Source organism: Rattus norvegicus, chromosome 5, assembly GCF_036323735.1.
Source record: "Rattus norvegicus strain BN/NHsdMcwi chromosome 5, GRCr8, whole genome shotgun sequence".
Lineage (NCBI taxonomy): Eukaryota > Metazoa > Chordata > Mammalia > Rodentia > Muridae > Rattus > Rattus norvegicus.
Genome location: NC_086023.1, coordinates 165,998,912 through 166,015,713, shown reverse-complemented (window position 1 = coordinate 166,015,713; position 16,802 = coordinate 165,998,912). Strand labels below are relative to the sequence as shown.

Genomic DNA, 16,802 nt, shown 5'->3' with positions numbered 1-16,802 from the left:
TATCTGGCAATCAAGAAATGTCTGTATAAATCAGGAAGAACCCCAAATCTGAGGCTGGAGGATGCTCACTGGTTTAGATTGCCTTTGCTGTTACAGAGGACCCAAGTTTAGTGCGTAGCCACATGCAAGCCAGATTACAGCCACCTGAAACTCAGCTCCAGAGTATCTGACACCGTCTTCCAGGACCTCTGGACTTACATGTATATTATCAGTAGACAGAAACAAGACATGTAATTTAAAATGGTATTAAGTAAAATTTGCTGGGCATATTGGAGTTCAAGGTGAGTTTAGTTTCAAGCCAGGCTGAGACGGTGATAGACCATTCCAAAGATAGGATAGAATTCTCTTCTGAATCTCAGACAAGGCATTCAGTCAGCCTCAAACTTCGAGCAATTCTGTCTCAGCCTCCCAAGCATGGAGATGACAGGTGTGGACTACAGCACTGAGCTCTGGAGTCTACTAGAGGTGTTAAAGGGTTATTTCTGGCTGTGCGTGGTATAGCTGCGTGGTCAATGATGTGAATCTTATTTGGGAAAGCACAAAACAAGACTTGAAGGGTGTCCACTGTTAGTGTAGTGTCCCTGATTTCACAAACACTAACCTATTACTGAGAACCTATATCGCTGTGGCAGTCAAAAACCATTGTTACAGTACTGACCAGTAAATATGTATCCCACCTACAAATCAGCTAGCTGCTGGGTCACCAGGAAGAGATGCTGTCCTCTCCTGGTGTGCCTGAGGGTGGGGAAGGGCAGCTGTAGCAGGCTGCTGCTCACTTCTGACAGGTTCTTACTTGACACACAAGCACAGGACCAGTCACTGCAATGCCTCTCCTGATTCTGCTCCAGATCGGGTTATACCACGACTCACTGAACAGAATCCAGAAGAGGGGCCTCAGAACCTCAACACAGCCATCTAACCTCACCCTGGAGAGCAGGGTCTTCTCTACCCGGTCCTGAGGCACCTGGGCCGCCTTCTTTTAATACAATCCTGAGCTCAGTGCATCTGGGGACCTGCCCAAGGTTTTCGTGTACTTGAGACTTTTAATGCAGCAGCAATGGTGATCTCACTCTGTAGTCGGCCAGGATTTGTGTGAACCATCGCTAATGCTGTGTTCTTAGCACTAAATGAGATGTTCTTCCTTCTCACAACCGACAAGTCCTTACTCTGAGGCACTGCCCTTGAACACACACCACCTTACCATGCTTGGTGCAGATTTAGCTCAGTGGTTCAGTGACCCCAATGAACAGTGACTTGACTCCCTTCAGGACCCCAAACTAGCAAGGAAAATAATTCCTCTGGCCTCCATGAGTTTGCACATCTCCCACATTTGCTGGATATCGTTCTTGCAGGAGTCCTTCCAACCTCAGAGCATATTCATAGGTAACTGCATTGGTTGATCACCCCAAGCTGGGTGATCCCCATCCCCAGGCCATCACAAATGAGATGTCAGCACTCTCATGGGCTTCTGCAGCTTTTATTTTTGCAAGTAAACCACTGGGGGGAGTCTTGATGGTGTGGGCACCCTAGAGATTACGCTGGAGTTCAGAGGGCTCCAGACACTAGCTGGAAAGTCAGGTGACAGAAACAATGATTCAGACTGATCACATGATTACAAAGCTGGGGGCTCCAGCAGGGCTCCAGGTGGTCGGGGTGGACATCTAAGGAAGCAGTGACATGGGAGGGGCAAGCACTGGGCCAGCCTTGAGCCGCCTGGATGACAGAGACAGAGGATCTGGTAGCTCCAGGGATCTCCGGTCCATGCCTTACTTGGCCAGGGGGTTCCTGAAGGACCTGCCGGCAAACTTGGCTTTGCTGCCCAGCTCCTCCTCGATTCTTGGCAAACAGAAAAGGAAAGCAAAGTTAGCTCTTCGTGTAAGAGGACGTCTGTTAACTCTAACCCGTGGTTGGTGGGAACAGGGAAATTGCCATGAATTTGAAATCAGACCTGGAGACAGTTCTGAGCCAGCCTGAGCTACATACATAGAGATGCTGGTTACACCCGGGATGTGGGCACATACTACTGTCACCCAGCCCTAAGAGTGGCTGGAATCTCAAAGGTGACATGTTCTGCCTTCCACCAGAAGGGCGTGCTGGTGGATGCACACACAAAGCCACTGTCTGTGCCTGCCTTGAGATCCCACACCCACCCATTTGTCTTCTTGCTGCCACCAGAAAGGTCTTTACCTAAGGATCTGATTGTACTTGGCCAGGCGCTCAGATCGGCAGGGGGCACCAGTCTTGATCTGGAAGGACAAAGGAAAAGCCACCATTACAGAAGCAACAGGGACACAAAGGCCTAGATCCCAGCCAACAAGATCAAACCCCCACCCCAAACTGCTCCTAGGTGGGCAGCTCTTACCTGCCCAGTGCAGAGCCCCACCACCAGGTCGGCAATGAAAGTGTCCTCAGTCTCCCCAGATCGATGGGACACCATGACACCCCAGCCATTGGACTGGGCCAGCTTACACCTAAAGAAAGAACACGGGTCAGATAGATTATGCAATAAACCCTGCCTGCCATGTGTTGAATTGCCTTCGTGCCTGAGCTATAGCCTCTGTGACCTGCCCTCCTCTGAAAGCTGCTCTCATCCCTCTGGATGCCACCATCCCACAGCCACCAGGAATTCAGTCCCTGAAGCCCCCTCCCTAGGCTACTTACGCCTGCAGAGACTCGGTCACAGAGCCAATCTGGTTCACTTTGAGCAGGAGGCAGTTGCAGGACTTTTCGCCTGCAGCCTTGGCGATCCGCTTAGGGTTGGTCACTGTGAGGTCATCCCCCACCACCTGGATGCCTGCAGTAGCTGTGAACTTCTGCCAAGCATCCCAGTCGTCCTGGTCAAAGGGATCTTCAATGGACACCACTGAGAAAAGAGACTGGCTGTCATGTCAGCAGGGGCCTGGCCTGTGGTCCCCCAGCACCACCTCCTCTCCCTTTCCTCTATGAGCCTAGGGGGTTTTGGTCTCATTAAAAACTGATGTTTGAGACTGTCACCATGACACACAGAAGGTTTAAGGTCTTGCCGGGATTAAAGGAACGTCTTAATCTGGTGTGAGACAAGGTCTTTGTTGGCTTGAACTCATGGTGTAGCAGCACAAGGTGACCTTGAACTTGCAATTTTCCTTTTCTACCTCTGCACAACATAATACATACTACCTCACCCAACTCAGGGATCTGTCTGCTCTGATTAAGGGTGTATACCACAGTATTCAGTCAACATTAAAGTAAAGACAATGTATGGACCTTTTGTTCCAGCTCAGCACGAGTGCTAATGAAGACTGTCACTGAAAAAGAAAGGGGCAGGCGGGAAATGAGGAATGGGCCGGGATCTTGGCCTAACCCTGACCAAACTGAATAATCTCTACAGGAACTGGTGTGAAGTCTCATGGCCCAGAGCCTTGACTAGGGAGCCACAAACTGCCTTGGAGCCCTCACCTGGGTAGTCCTTGATGAAGGACTTGTACAGGTCGGCCAGCTGGTCGGGTGTGATGTACCGGCTGGCATCATCTGGAGACTTGAAGTCCAGGTCATACTTGCCAGCCCTGTAGAACTCGGAGGCAGCCACATCCATGCCGATGACAACCTGGTCAGTGTAGCCGGCCTTTGCAATGGCAGACTTGAGCAGCTCCAGTGCTGGAGAGACAAGGGAAAGGGGGTAGGGGGTAAGACTCCACTGGAACAGCTGCCAGCAGTGTCTTCAAGAGCAGGGCGGACTCTGTCCTGGCTGGGGTTTTATTCCTACCGTGGGTCAAAGCTACTGGTCAGGGACACTGGGCCTACTAAGTGGCAAAGTCATATTGCATCTAACACAGCCTTTCTTGTGGTCAAAGGTCCCACCAAACTTAGTGCCAGGGCAGCTGAGCAGATGCAGCTACAGTGACCAGCTGAGATCACCTGTCCTGAGGACAGAGGCGGGGCCCCGAAAGGGAAGCCTCACAAGAGCCACCTCAAGTCAAGCTGCAAGAGTATTAGAGTAGGGCTGGAGAGATGGCTCAGAGGTAAAGAGCCCCGACTGCTCTTCCAGAGTTCCTGAGTTCAATTCCCAGCAACCACATGGTGGCTCACAACCATCTGTAAAGAGATCCAATACCCTCTTCTGGTCTGAAGACAGCTACAGTGTACTTATATAATAAATGAATAAAAAAAGAGTATTAGAGTAGACATACACCTTCTGCTACCTGCCAGACCCCAGAGCTGGGTGTGCATTCTATACAGGTCTGAGGTCACAGAGTGCCTGTAAGATGGCTGATGGAGGTTTGAGTCCCCAGGCCACAGTGGATGGATGGCCATGCTGATGGCAGGCGCACCCACATACACAAAATTAGAATCCAGGTCAATTACCAGCACACGGTGGCTTACTTATGAACTCTAGCTCTAGGTGATCTAGGACCTGCCTCCAGCTACCCAATAATATAGCAAAGACACAAACAACAAACAAACAAAAAAAACCCAAAACCCCCAAAGCTCTTAAGCGGCAGGTCGAGTGGACAGCACAACATAGTTCCCAACGTCTCTACCTTCTTTGTTCTCCAGGATGTTAGGTGCGAATCCACCCTCATCACCCACATTGGTGGCGTCTTTCCCGTACTTCTCCTTGATGACGTTCTTCAGGTTGTGGTAAACCTCTGCTCCAATGCGCATGGCTTCCCGGAAAGAGGATGCCCCCACAGGCAGGATCATGAACTCTTGCATGGCCAACTTGTTGCCAGCATGAGAACCGCCGTTGATCACATTGAAAGCCTAGGAGGACAGGAGTGATGTCACCCACCCAGGGAGGACAAGGGAGACCCACCACAGGGCATGAAGCCCCTGAACTCCATAGCTGCCAGTTGGTCCCTATGAACGCGGTCTCCAAATGCTCACTAGGACTCTTCTAAGAATTATCCCCTTATTGTGCTGGGCATCAACACACACAATAAGCAGGAGGGTCCTTGTGGGTACCTATGGCCGCACTCTCAGCCCCGCCATGGTTAGTGCTAACTGTGACCCTCCCAAACGCTGATGGAAGGAAGGTGCAGTCCTGCCAGCTTCCTGTCTGCCCTGACTGTAACCTAAGGCTTCACTGCTGCCCTGACTTCTCTAATACGAAGGGTTGTAGTCGGGAACGGTAATAAACCAAACACTTCCTTTCCCCAGCTGCTTTTTCTTGGGATATTTTACTGTAGCAACAGAAAGGAAAACAAGACAGACTTAGTGTCAAAGTCACTCACTGGGACCGGCAGGATGACTTCAGGGTTGCCGGCCAAGTCGGCAATGTGACGGTAAAGGGGCACCCCCTTCTCCACGGCACCAGCCTTGCAGACAGCCAGGGACACTCCCAGGATGGCATTTGCACCAAACTTAGCTGGAATAGAATGAAAATGGTGAGCAGGGGCCATTTCTTAGCCTGTTTCCCACTGGGCTGCATAAATGGCCCACCCGCCCTCCTGGAGATTCGCGTGTTGAATCCACAAGTGGCTGATTACGAATCTCCAACCGACCACTGAGGAACAGCTCCCCCTGTGCACTCACATTTATTCTCTGTGCCGTCCATCTCGATCATCAGCTGGTCAATCTTCTCCTGCTCCACAACATTCAGTTTCTGGAGAGACAGGAAGTGAGGGCTCAGCTACCACTTGACCCCACTCTCCCACCAAGCAGCTCTTCAGAACCCTGGGAACCCTGGGAATTATGTGCACTAAGTCTGTGGCCATGGGGCTGGGAGTAGAGCTCAGCAATGGAGCTTCTCAACGTTTGCCAAAGACTGGCTCGACACCCTGAAGGGGTAGAGCAGAGAGAAAACAAAACCTCGCTTCACTCGCTCTATTCAACAGCTCCAGGCATTTCCTGTTCAAAGACTACAGTCTACCTAGGCTACACACAAGGGTGTTCTTGGATAAAAATTAATAAAGTTCATTGTTCATTCAAGCAGGCAGAGGTCTGCAGAGGCTACCACCTCTAAAGCTCTTGGCCAAGACAAGGACAGAACACCATTGTTTGGTGAGAACACAGGTTGTCCAGGATCACCTTACCAAATACTTGATTGGTAAACATGGCTATTTTGGGGAGTGTTATATGAAGCAATAAACTGTTTCAATCAAACAGCGCATGTGGGTGCTGGAGATGGCTCAGCTGTTAGAACACTTGTTGCTAATGCAAATGATCTTATGCTCTTTCCTGGCTACCCCAGACATGCACATGGTCCATACTACACATGCAAGTACATCACTGTATATTCATTCACAGACACTATGTAAAATACACATCCCTGCGGTGCTGTGCGTGTGAGTGGTCAGCCCTTGCTGTTGTTTGACAAGGCATTGTTGAAGGCAAACATTTGCCCAAGCAGAAAGTTCCCAGAGGCTAAACCTCCCAAGAGTGTTCAATTCAAGGAGGGCCTAGGGATGACGGGACAGTGGGCGCACAAGGAGGCGCCCAGGAGACTGGAGCCGGCAGTTGTAATGAGCAACTGTCTGGGGACCAGACAAAGAACCAATCAGTGTTTGTTACAGGCTCGCTGGGGACAAAATGGATGATACAGGGCCAATCTGTGATTCAAGAGGGAGGAACTAAATGTTAGCAAACAGAGATGATGATGGCCGGTGGTCCCTCTGAGAAGCGACTGGGATAGGACCACAAAGGCAGCACACACACTGTCCAGGGACAAGCTGTGGCCCATGTCCCTCACACTGACCAGGTACAGTGCCTTATGCCTGGAGCCACAATCTCAGCTGGCTGTGAGCCACCTCACACTGGTGCTGGGACCAACCTCAGCTCCTGAAGGGCAAGCGCTGCTCTACTGAGCTTCCCTTCCAGCCTCAAATGAGGATGTTTTAAAGTGGGGAAAGGGTTGAATTCAGGGCTTAGCACTCAGTATGTACACATCAAAAAAGATGGAGGCTGGGGTGGAGTTCTATCTCCTTATACTAGAATTGCAGGCACCTGCTTCCACCTACATCCCCAGTCCCACCCAGTCTGTAACAAAGCCATCCAACAGAGCAATAAATTCCAAAGTCCCACTACTGCCTTGAACAAAGTCCCATGACACACAAAGGTCAGGAGAGCATATGGAAACATGTCAAGCACTCCCCACCCTGCCCCAGATTCAGGCGCTTTCAGAAGCAATGGCACACACTGGCAGCAGGCAGGTTAGACTCATGCCAGCTTCCAAAGCTCTCAGAATAAGCAATTCTTGTGAAGAGGAGAGGCCTGGCCCTTGCTCTGGTGGCATGGATACACAGTAGTTACAGGGGATGGGTCCTACCTTGCTAACCAGAGCAGGTGCAATAGTTTTATTGATGTGCTCAACAGCCTTTGAGACACCTAGAAGAACAATCATGAAATTACTTACACAATTACAGTACACAGGCTTGAGCAGCCTCGCTGGAGCACCGGAGTCCTGGGCCCAGAAGCCCGAAGAGCCTCCACAGGATCTTGTTAAACCCCCATCCCCCAGAATGGGGCTTTCTGTCCCAGTCTGAGTCCTCTTCCCTAGCACCCCAGGGGGTTAAAGCCACACCAAGAGCCATGACCAGAGTGCTGGGGGGGGGTATTAGTTCAAGACCATGCACTGGGAAACCCAGCTGCACACCAGGATGCCCAGCGTGTTACCTGAGTGCACAAGGCTGGTGCCAGGAACTCATTAACATATTTAACAGGTCTGGAGACGCCTACCCATTAGAGGTGAATAGAGAAGGAAAAAGACTCAGGAGAGAAAGGATTCAGAGGACACAGAGGAAAGAAAGTGAAGGAAGGAGGCAGGGGTGCTTCAGTAGTCAGGCTTCTAATGCTGGCTGGCTCTAATGCTGGCTGGCTCCTTAGCCCTGAGACCCCCTGACACAACCTCTCTTTGGAGATTTCAATTCCCGCTCTCACCACTATTGGTTACAGTAATGGACTTTCCCTAGAAAGACCAGACTGGAGGTTGGGGATTTAGCTTAGTGGTAGAGCGCTTGCCTAGGAAGCGCAAGGCCCTGGGTTCGGTCCCCACCTCCGAAAAAAAGAACCAAAAAAAAAAAAAAAAAAAAGAAAAAAAGAAAGGCCAGACTCTGCAGGGGGGTGTTATCAGAGAAAAGGGCAGGGCCCAACTCTGCAGCACCTGGGGGGGGGAGCAGACTCCACTTACATAACAAAGGTCAGAGCCACACCAATCTTAAAGATCTGAAGGCCAGAGATCTGGGAGCTTGTTTGATCAGGCTGATCCTGTCAACTGGACACCAGTGACGGCATCAGTCCCTTGTGGGAGGAAGGCGAGGGTAAGCTGCCCTGCTGCTTTCCTGATGGCAGTGCTCAGCAGTGCTGTGGGTGAATGCCTGGGAGGGGAAGAGGTTGGTGCGTGCAGATGAGACTAAGTTCCTATCCTTACCCTTCCCCATGAAGCGGGTCTTATCATTGTCTCGGAGTTCTAGGGCCTCGTAGATGCCAGTGGACGCACCGCTGGGCACCGCAGCACGGAAGAGACCTGGGAACAGTGGGGGGAAAGAAATTCAACATTGGGCAGTCCCAATACACAGGAGGATCCGTGTCTGAAGCCAACTGGGACCAAAGAAATTCTTGTACCTCCAAGTCCCCAGTTAGTAAATCCTCACTCAGAAACACGACAGCCTTCTCACCCGCCTGAGTCTTCCACACCACTCTTTATACAGAGTGAACACAACTTCCTGAGTGAGGGACATGCAAGGTAGCACTGTCTGTGCCCACCCTGACTTCCTGCATATCCAGATGGTCCTGGCCTAGGTGAGGCAAGGCTTGTCAGTGGCCACAGACACATAGATTCACAGTGCAAAAGCTGGGTACACGGACTAGGGTGACACATAATCCCCAGGCCTGGGTTCTTATGTGGGTCCTGGGGGTTGGACGCTGAGCCTCATGTCTGCACAGCAGGCATTTTCCTAACTGAATCACCTCCCCAAATATCTTGGTCCACAGTTCCAATCTCAGCACCTAAGACTGAGGACTTGACTTCAGTGTAGGCTACATACACAGGAAATCTTATGGCAAGATAAACTAATTATCGTAAAAAGCGCTTTTCATTGGCAGGCGAAAGCATAAAGATTCTAAAGAGCTACAGTTAAGACACCCGTCTTGTTTGACTGTTTAAATGTCAATTTAGGGGGTTGGGGATTTGGCTCAGTGGTAGAGCGCTTGCCTAGGAAGTGCCAGGTCCTGGTTTGGTCCCCAGCCCCAGAAAAAAAAAAGAAAAGAAAAAAAAAGTCAATTTAGGGGTAAAGCTGCACCAGCAGGTGGAGCCATCTCCTGCTATCAGACACCTTGTCATGCACGATGTCACCAGCAGGTGGAGCCAAACCCTGCTATCTGACACCTGATGCTACCTAGCATTCCTGGTATTCACCAGGAAACATTGCCAGAACACAGCTGAGAACCCCTGGCAAAGACAATGGCGGCCAACAAGCAGGCACATGCTGGTGATTTGAGGATCCCTCATTTCCTGGGACAACGGGTAGGTAGGGCTGGGCTCTGGTGCTTGAATTCTGAGTCACACAATGACTCAGCCCAGACTGGTGAGCTTGTGAGCTCTGTAAGACGTTGCTACATCTTCCCCAGGCCTCTTTCCTATGGCACCCACTACATGCATCTCTACATCTAGATGCTGGAATCAGCAGGGGTGGGCTTTTTTTTTGTTTTGTCTCTGAGTAGTAGAAACAGGGCCTTGCTATGTAGCCCAGGCTAGTCTCAAAACTGGCAATCCTCCCTCCTGAGCAGGCCCAAGTGCTGAGATTTATGGTAGTCGCTGCCACACCCAGCCAATCTCTCCTTGCAATGCTGTGATTTAAATTTAGGACTTCCCACATATTAAGCAAATGCTCTGCCAAACTATATCCCCACTCCCTTATAACACACGAGTTCCTCACCATGGGTAGCTTGGCCTAGAGGAAAAAGCAGAGCTTCCGGGCTGTCTCCTTCCTTTCATGTGGGGAGAGAAGGCTTCCCCCTCCATTGGCTGATCCGATCAGGAGGCCAGGCTTCTTCAGGAGCCAGGGCTTAAGCCCTCCCTTACTTCCCTGCCCCGGTGACCTACCCAACCCACATCCTGTCTTAAATACCAAGAAGCAAAGCCAGACATGGTGGCAGATGGCTCAGTGGGTGGAAGGCTCAGAGGGATCAGAGTAGATCAGACTCTGCCTTGCTTCCCCATCACATTATCAATAAACTGTGGTGCAAGAGACCAGGAAATAATGTGGGTTCGTGTACCTTTTGCGGTGTAGAGATCCACCTCAACGGTGGGATTCCCGCGGGAGTCAAAGATCTCTCTGGCATGGATCTTGAGAATGGACATGGTGAAGTTCTGTAGGGGGAAAATAGTTCATATATTACCCATAAACTCTAATATAGAAGGTTTATTTATCCCAAGAGATCACCCCCAAGATCCTGGACCTGGACAGAGAACAAGTGGGCTACGTACAGAAGTCACTTATAGCCCTCTGAAGCTAAGTGTTCTGTGGGCAATTAGGTAAATACAAACTGGACAGAACTATGTTCTGGCTGCGCAGCGAAGTGGGAAGTAACAGAGAAGGCAGGTCAGCGATTAAACAGACCTGTAGACCGGAGGGAAATGCAACATTGTGAAGCAGGGTGATTGTGGAAACAGAAACCCCAATTCATCAAGTTGTACCCATGGCAAGGGCAGAACATTCAGCAGACACAGATTTGATAACCAGTAAGAAATTGTGAGAGGAAGGCAGAATCCCAAACTCCTTGGCTGGTGGTCATCAGTACTGCCATTCTCTAGCCCGGTGGCACATGCAGGCTAGATGCCTAACACGTGGGCGGTCCTGGGTTCAATGGCCGCCATATTTAGGCAAGAGTTGACTTCTATTTCAAAGGGAGACCTTGTCTCGCCTTTAAAAGGTACCCAAAGTAGATGTCTAATTAGAAAACACCCCAGAGAAAGAGGATATTGAGCAACAAACAGCAAGTCTAAAAAGAAGGTCCCTTTCTTACTTCTTCCCCAGCAGGCTTTCCAAGAAAGGAATCTACCAAACGGCTTCTAGAACTAAATTGGATGAGACATTAAGACAATTAGCATTCGGAAGCTGTTATCTAAATAGGTTCCCTACACCTTTTCTGGTGAGGTCAAGGAAGCAAAGGCATACTTTTTGTTTCAATATAAGTTACTTCTGTGCTTGTCTTCTCTAAGACAAAGGACCTTTATTCACTAACCAGGAATAAAGTACCCACTTTTTATCCACTGTTATAAAATCTCACACCTGCACTTCCTATGTAGGCCAAGCTGACCCGAACTCGGTTATCCCCATCTTCAGCATCCCTAAGCGCTAGATTTTCAAGTGTGCATCACCAGGCCTGGTTCCTTTATGGGGGCGCGGGAGCCACGTGCCACCGCGGCGCTCTGCAGAGGCTTTATAACCTGTAGGAGTTGGTCCCCCCTTCCACCATTTGCATCTAGCTTGGATCTTTAAGCTAGGCAGCAAAGGTCTCTAATCAAAGAAAACCTCACCCACTCGCTCTATCGGGATTGAACGCCGGACTAAGGGCAGGAAAGTGGATCTAGAGGTCAGTCAGGCTTATCACCTCAGACTGGCTCTGGCCTACCCCGAAAGCAAGTCAGCTAAGGGACCACATTGTCTAGGCAAGAAAGGACAGGAAGTTTTCTTACGACTAGTAGCCACCCAGTAAGCCCGCAGCTCTTGCCTAACTCGGTCGAGGTCTCCTGAGGGCTTGCTTCCCACTTATTCAACGGGACTGCTGCAATTTCCTCTACTACAAGTACCTAACCGACACTCACTGGTCAGTAATATTCCAGAGCAGAGATGGGTTGGACCACTCCCGCCCAGTGACGCTCGATTGCGGTTCAGGAGACACAGCCCCAGCAGGATCTACTAGGGTGGGGCGCTCTGCCTCTTGGGCATCCTTATTTATCGCCCTTCCATTTTGAGAAAAAATTTAATGAACACCGGGGCGGGGGTTAAGTCGCTCTCTCCCTCAAAAACCTTCCACTTAGCTACATAGAAACAAGTACTTTTTTATTCTCCACGGCCGCGATTATCCGTGGCCTGCATTTACTGTTGTCCGCTTGGGTACCCGGTTACATTCCAACCCTGAAGCTCGGTGGTGACTGCGAGGGCCTGCACCTCCACCCTCCAAGAGCCTGCGTCCTTCCACGAGGCTGACCCGAGTGCTCCCAGGGTAGCGGCTCGCGCCCAGAGTAGGGGGTGACCGAGCTCACCGGGTCACCAAGAGGAGTTCCTAGGCGAGCTGTGCCCAAGGGGAACACGGACCATACCTGGCAGTAGGATCGCTGCGGAGGAAGGAAAGAGGGTCCTGGAGACACCGAAGGGAGTCTTAAGGACAAACGTGAGCGCGACTCGGTACCGGAGCAGCACTAAGCGCCTCCCACTCCGACTTCCTAGCCTGCTCGTTAGGCCCCACCCACTTCTCCCCTTTCGAGTCCGCCCACCCTCCGTGCCGCCACTCCATTGGCTCTGCCTGCCGTCACTCCACGAGAAGAGCGTGACCAAGGCGGCCGCTTGGCCTGCCCGGTCTAGGGGCAAGGGCACGGGGGCGGGGGTTGTCCTTCCTGGCTGGCCTCGCCTGCCTGAGGCATAGGCGGAATGCCGGGCGAGCCTCCGGCTGGGAACCTGGGGCCTAGCTGAGGGTCTACAGAGCCCGGATGCCGGGCGGGGCGGGGCTGCACGGCAGGCATGAGGGCTTGAGCCCGCGGCACGTACTCCGAGTCCTACACGCACTCGGCCGGGCTGCAGCGCCTCACGTCCGGCCCACGACCTTGCTGATGACCTTTAGGGCTGGGCCTTCCTGTGGGCCTCCCCCCCCGCCGGGAGGTGCTGGAGCCCCCGGCGGTGTGGAAACGTTGATGCGCGGCCTAGGGGCCTCACTCCCGCGTGGAATTGACGGAGGGGGGGGCATGTGCTACTGCGCCTGCGCACTGGGCGCCCCCCGCCTCCACCAAGTCTGGTCCTGGCTCTCTGGTGCCATCTGCCAAGGTGACCCCGTCCTTTTGTCCTTTCTGTAATGAGTCTCAGGCCGAGTTACCCAAAGGAAAGTAAACTTTCCCTTAATATTACCTACTCATTTGTTATTGTGTGGAGGATACCGAATCCTACCGTCCAACTCATGCTAAGTAAAGGCAGTACCTTTGTGCTACACCCACCCAGCCACTCCACCCTACTCTAGAACTTTCCCTGTTTTCTGCGATGTGCTAGCTCAGTGTGGATTCATTCTCTATCTCTGTTACTGTCCCCTTCTTGAAAGATTTAATAATACCTTTCCCCCATCAGTGGTCTAGATGAAACCTCCCCGGACTCTTCAGATCCATAATCGTGATTAGAGTTTGGGGTTTGATGTAGTCCCGAGGCATTTCTCAAAGCTTTAGACTGATACTACAAAGTGATGTGACAAATGTCCGGAAGGGGTGGGTGGAGCCATTTTACTTTTCTGATAAAGAAAATAAAGGTGGTGTTTAACCACAGCTGTCGGGAGGCAGAGTCTGGCAGATCTCTGAGTTCAAGGCCTGCCAGGTCTACATAGTGAATTCTAAGTTAGATAGGACAAAGCAATGAGACCTTGTCTCAAAAAAAAAAAAAAAAAGAAAAAGAAAAAGAAAGAAAGAGAAACCCTGTCTCAACAAACAACCAACAAAAAAAATTTTTTTAAACAAAACAAAACAAAAAACAAAAACCGTGTCTTAGAACCCTTGAGATGGCTCAGGGTCAAAGATACCAACAGTCACACCTAGTAGTAACCTGAGTTTGATTCCTAGGATTCATTCATTCTAACAAGCTGTCCTCTGACCTCCATCCCCAACCTCAAAATGTAAGACTAATTAAAAAAGAAAGAAAGTAGCCATCAGATTGAGACAAGCTTTAGCTACTAAGAGGGCTGATCTTGTCTCAAACACTACAAAAATTGGCTCTCAATTTCTGCAAAGCACACACTTCACTGAAGGGAACACATCTCTTTCTGTTGTGTTTTCTCCACATTTCTCTTAGGCTGTAGTCTGGGAGTTAATGTCCTATGTTTCTATCTTTTCTGTATTATCTGTCTTTCAGGAAGAGATTGAAATGTGTTCTTGACTGGTTTTTATATCTTCTAGTCAGCTACAGGAAGCTGCTTAATAACCCTTAGCTTTCTGCTCCAGGCAGCTCCTGACTGAGGTTTCTAAGGCACTGGGTAAAACTGAAGGGTTATTGAGTCCAAGGTGTTAGTACACGCAACAAGTTTCCATTGTTAAAGAAGCAAGATCTTTGGGATTAAATTTAACGAGGACCATCAAGGAAATTGTAAAATGATTTGTGACTTCACCAGCAATACACTGATGTGTGGTGGCTGCGTACATCGAATGTCTCTAGTCCCATGACTCAGCAAATAAATCAAAAACCTTCTCCCAAGTTTTATAAGAACCGGGAGAAATCGGACACTCTGAACTCTTCTGTGTGAATCTAAGACCTCGGCACTGAGAGGTCTCCTGACAACCTCTTCACTTTACAGTAAAATGGCTGGGGAGATAAAGATAGATTAAAACAGCTGTCTGCTAGACCCAGTGAATCAGGCAAGAATCTAAAACGGAACATTCGCTAGGCAGCTGCTGCCGCTGCGAGCTTTCTGAGGGTATCCACACAGGGAAATCCTGAGCCAACATTTCAACCTCAAGCTGTAGTGGGAATCTTTCCACAAGCCTTGCCCTGCCACATGCCCTGTGTCTCCGTGGCTTTCCAGGCTCTGTTGCAGGCCCTGCTCAGAGTCGCCTGCAGTCAGCACAGGGTTATTTCCCTTATTACAGACATTCTGTTGTCATTTCTCACAGACAGTAGCTTGCTGGGCAATTGCATGGCAGTGGCAGACCAAAGGCACGGGGAGAGGAAATGAATTACCGAGACTTCGGAATGTTAGACTTTAAGGCCTTGCCCGCAGCTGGACACTAGACTGAAAAGGAGACCAGCATGTGTCCTGTGACCCACCTGTGAAACCTCTAGTCAACTGAGAAAATGAAATACCTCTTTGTGGAAGGAGGACCTAGGCCATGTAGCTCAGTTGGTAGTGAACCTCGGTAGCACACACACAACCCACAGAATAACTCGGGGATAGTGGCATGTACCTGGAATCCCAGCAACCTGGTAGAATCGGGAGGATGGGGAGTTCAAAGCCACTCTTGGCTATAGAGCAGTTTGCTGGGCCCTGCAGAATGCTCCTGTTGAAATTTGTTCTTTTTGTGCTCATCTGCGTGTGGTGAGATTCGGGTTCCGATTCAGTTTGCAAAAATAAAATAGGTCTGGTGAGGCCCAGTGGGTGAGAGTGCCTGCTTCAAAGGCTGAGTTTGAGCCCCAAGTTTCATATGGTGGGAGGAGAGAACTGATTTCCACAACAACCTTGTGTTCCCACATGCTTGTACGTATACCTATGTACCCCTATACACACATTGTGTGTGTGTGCCTGCACACATATAAATGTGCATACACACGTGTCATACGCACAAATAAATCCAGGAACAATAAAATCCAGGTCTAGGGCTGGAGAGATGGCTCAGCGGTTAAGAGCACCCACTGCTCTTCGAGAGGTCCTGAGTTCAAATCCCAGCAACCACATGGTGGCTCCCAGCCATCTGTAATGTAATCCGATGTTCTCTTCTTGTGTGTCTGAAGACAACGACAGTGTGTACTCATATGAAATAAATAAATAAATCTTTAAAAAAAAGATCCAGGTCTACTTTTCCTAGAAACCAAATCCCCTTCCATTGTTATCACGTCCCTCCCGAATTTTCCAGTAGGAAGGACAAACACTTTTTGTCTCCGTGAGTTGCAGCCAGCATTCTGCCTTTGAGGATGGTTTTGAGGGCAGCCATTAAGGCAACACAGTCCCTGGCATCTGTGTGTATAGCGGTGGGTGGTGGTGGCGGCGAGTCGAGGCTCTCTGTAGCCCAGGGTGGCCTGGAATTCTCAGCTCCTCTGTCTTTTTTTTTTTTTTTGGTTCTTTTTTTCGGAGCTGGGGACCGAACCCAGGGCCTTGCGCTTCCTAGGCAAGCGCTCTACCACTGAGCTAAATCCCCAGCCCCTCAGCTCCTCTGTCTTAACCTTGCTGGGTTTGGGGATTACAGGCAAAAGCCAACACAGCGTCATGGGCCTCTTCAAAGATGACTTAAGCTGTAGGAAGAAGGAATGGCGAGGAATGTGTTTGGGGAGACAGACCTAAAAACACCGAATGCTGTTTAAAATGTTTCCCAGGGACCTTGAGTAAAAGAGGTAGGAGAAGGGATTAATGCTAGAAAGTCCGAGGGAAGCAAGCAGGGTTTGGGGAATCATAGCATGAAGGTCCTCCTTGTGCCCACAGGTCTCCATTTAAACCAGGAATGTCAACCACAAGATTGTCTTTCCAATGGGAAAGATGAAAAACCCGCTCTTCCATCCCGAAAGCTGAGACTTGGAGGTAGTTAACAGACTGGGGACTCCGCGTTATCTGTCGGGCCAGGTCATATCAGGCTCTCCCAACCAGGACCAGAGGTGGCTAGTAATCTAAATGACCCTGATAGCCAGAGGCTTCCCCAAAATCCCCCAACCAGGACCAGAGTGGCTAATAGCACAAGTGACCTCTATGCTATCTGTATGACCGAGGCCAGGACAGAACCTTAGGCCCTTAAGCTAGTACAGGGAACTTATCTCAAGATCCCCTCTTCTCGGAGGAAATGGCATATACCCTGGGTTGAGTATCAATGTAACTACGCATATTTATGCACCAGAGATTGTGGGCTTAAATACATTCAGAATAAACTTCCTGCCAGGTTGATGAAGTCAATCTGTACCTGGTTTTCGTTCATTTTTTTTAAATTTATTTAT

At 50.1% G+C, this 16,802-nt stretch overlaps 1 protein-coding gene across 5 annotated transcripts; it reads right to left on the bottom strand.

Annotated features, from left to right (window-relative positions):
* Positions 1-1,461: 1,461 nt before the first annotated feature.
* Eno1 (enolase 1) lies at positions 1,462-12,847 on the bottom strand. Of its 5 annotated transcripts, XM_039109258.2 has the most exons (13): positions 12,705-12,826; positions 10,942-10,993; positions 10,192-10,285; positions 8,345-8,440; positions 7,244-7,302; positions 5,512-5,581; positions 5,211-5,344; positions 4,518-4,740; positions 3,436-3,633; positions 2,662-2,863; positions 2,363-2,471; positions 2,188-2,246; positions 1,462-1,836 (listed from the first exon to the last, which is right to left on the bottom strand). In XM_039109258.2, exons 3-13 carry the CDS (start codon positions 10,274-10,276, stop codon positions 1,767-1,769), a joined length of 1,305 nt encoding a protein of 434 aa, XP_038965186.1. In that variant the 5' UTR covers positions 10,277-10,285; positions 10,942-10,993; positions 12,705-12,826; the 3' UTR covers positions 1,462-1,766. The 5 variants fall into 5 exon arrangements, with proteins under 5 accessions (XP_038965186.1, NP_001103378.1, XP_038965185.1 ...); NM_001109908.1 differs by lacking the exon at positions 10,942-10,993 and having other exon boundaries at positions 12,687-12,847; XM_039109257.2 differs by lacking the exon at positions 10,942-10,993 and having other exon boundaries at positions 12,705-12,833.
* Positions 12,848-16,802: the final 3,955 nt, after the last annotated feature.

Coding starts and splice junctions, on each gene's coding strand:
- Eno1 (NM_001109908.1), bottom strand. CDS start 10,276: ATGTCCATTCTCAAGATCCATGCCAGAGAGATCTTTGACTCCCGCGGG. Junction 5,582..7,243: donor CACCTGCTCTGGTTAGCAAG/GTAGGACCCATC, acceptor CTGTCTCTCCAG/AAACTGAATGTTGTGGAGCA. Junction 2,247..2,362: donor TGGGGCTCTGCACTGGGCAG/GTAAGAGCTGCC, acceptor TTGTCCTTCCAG/ATCAAGACTGGTGCCCCCTG.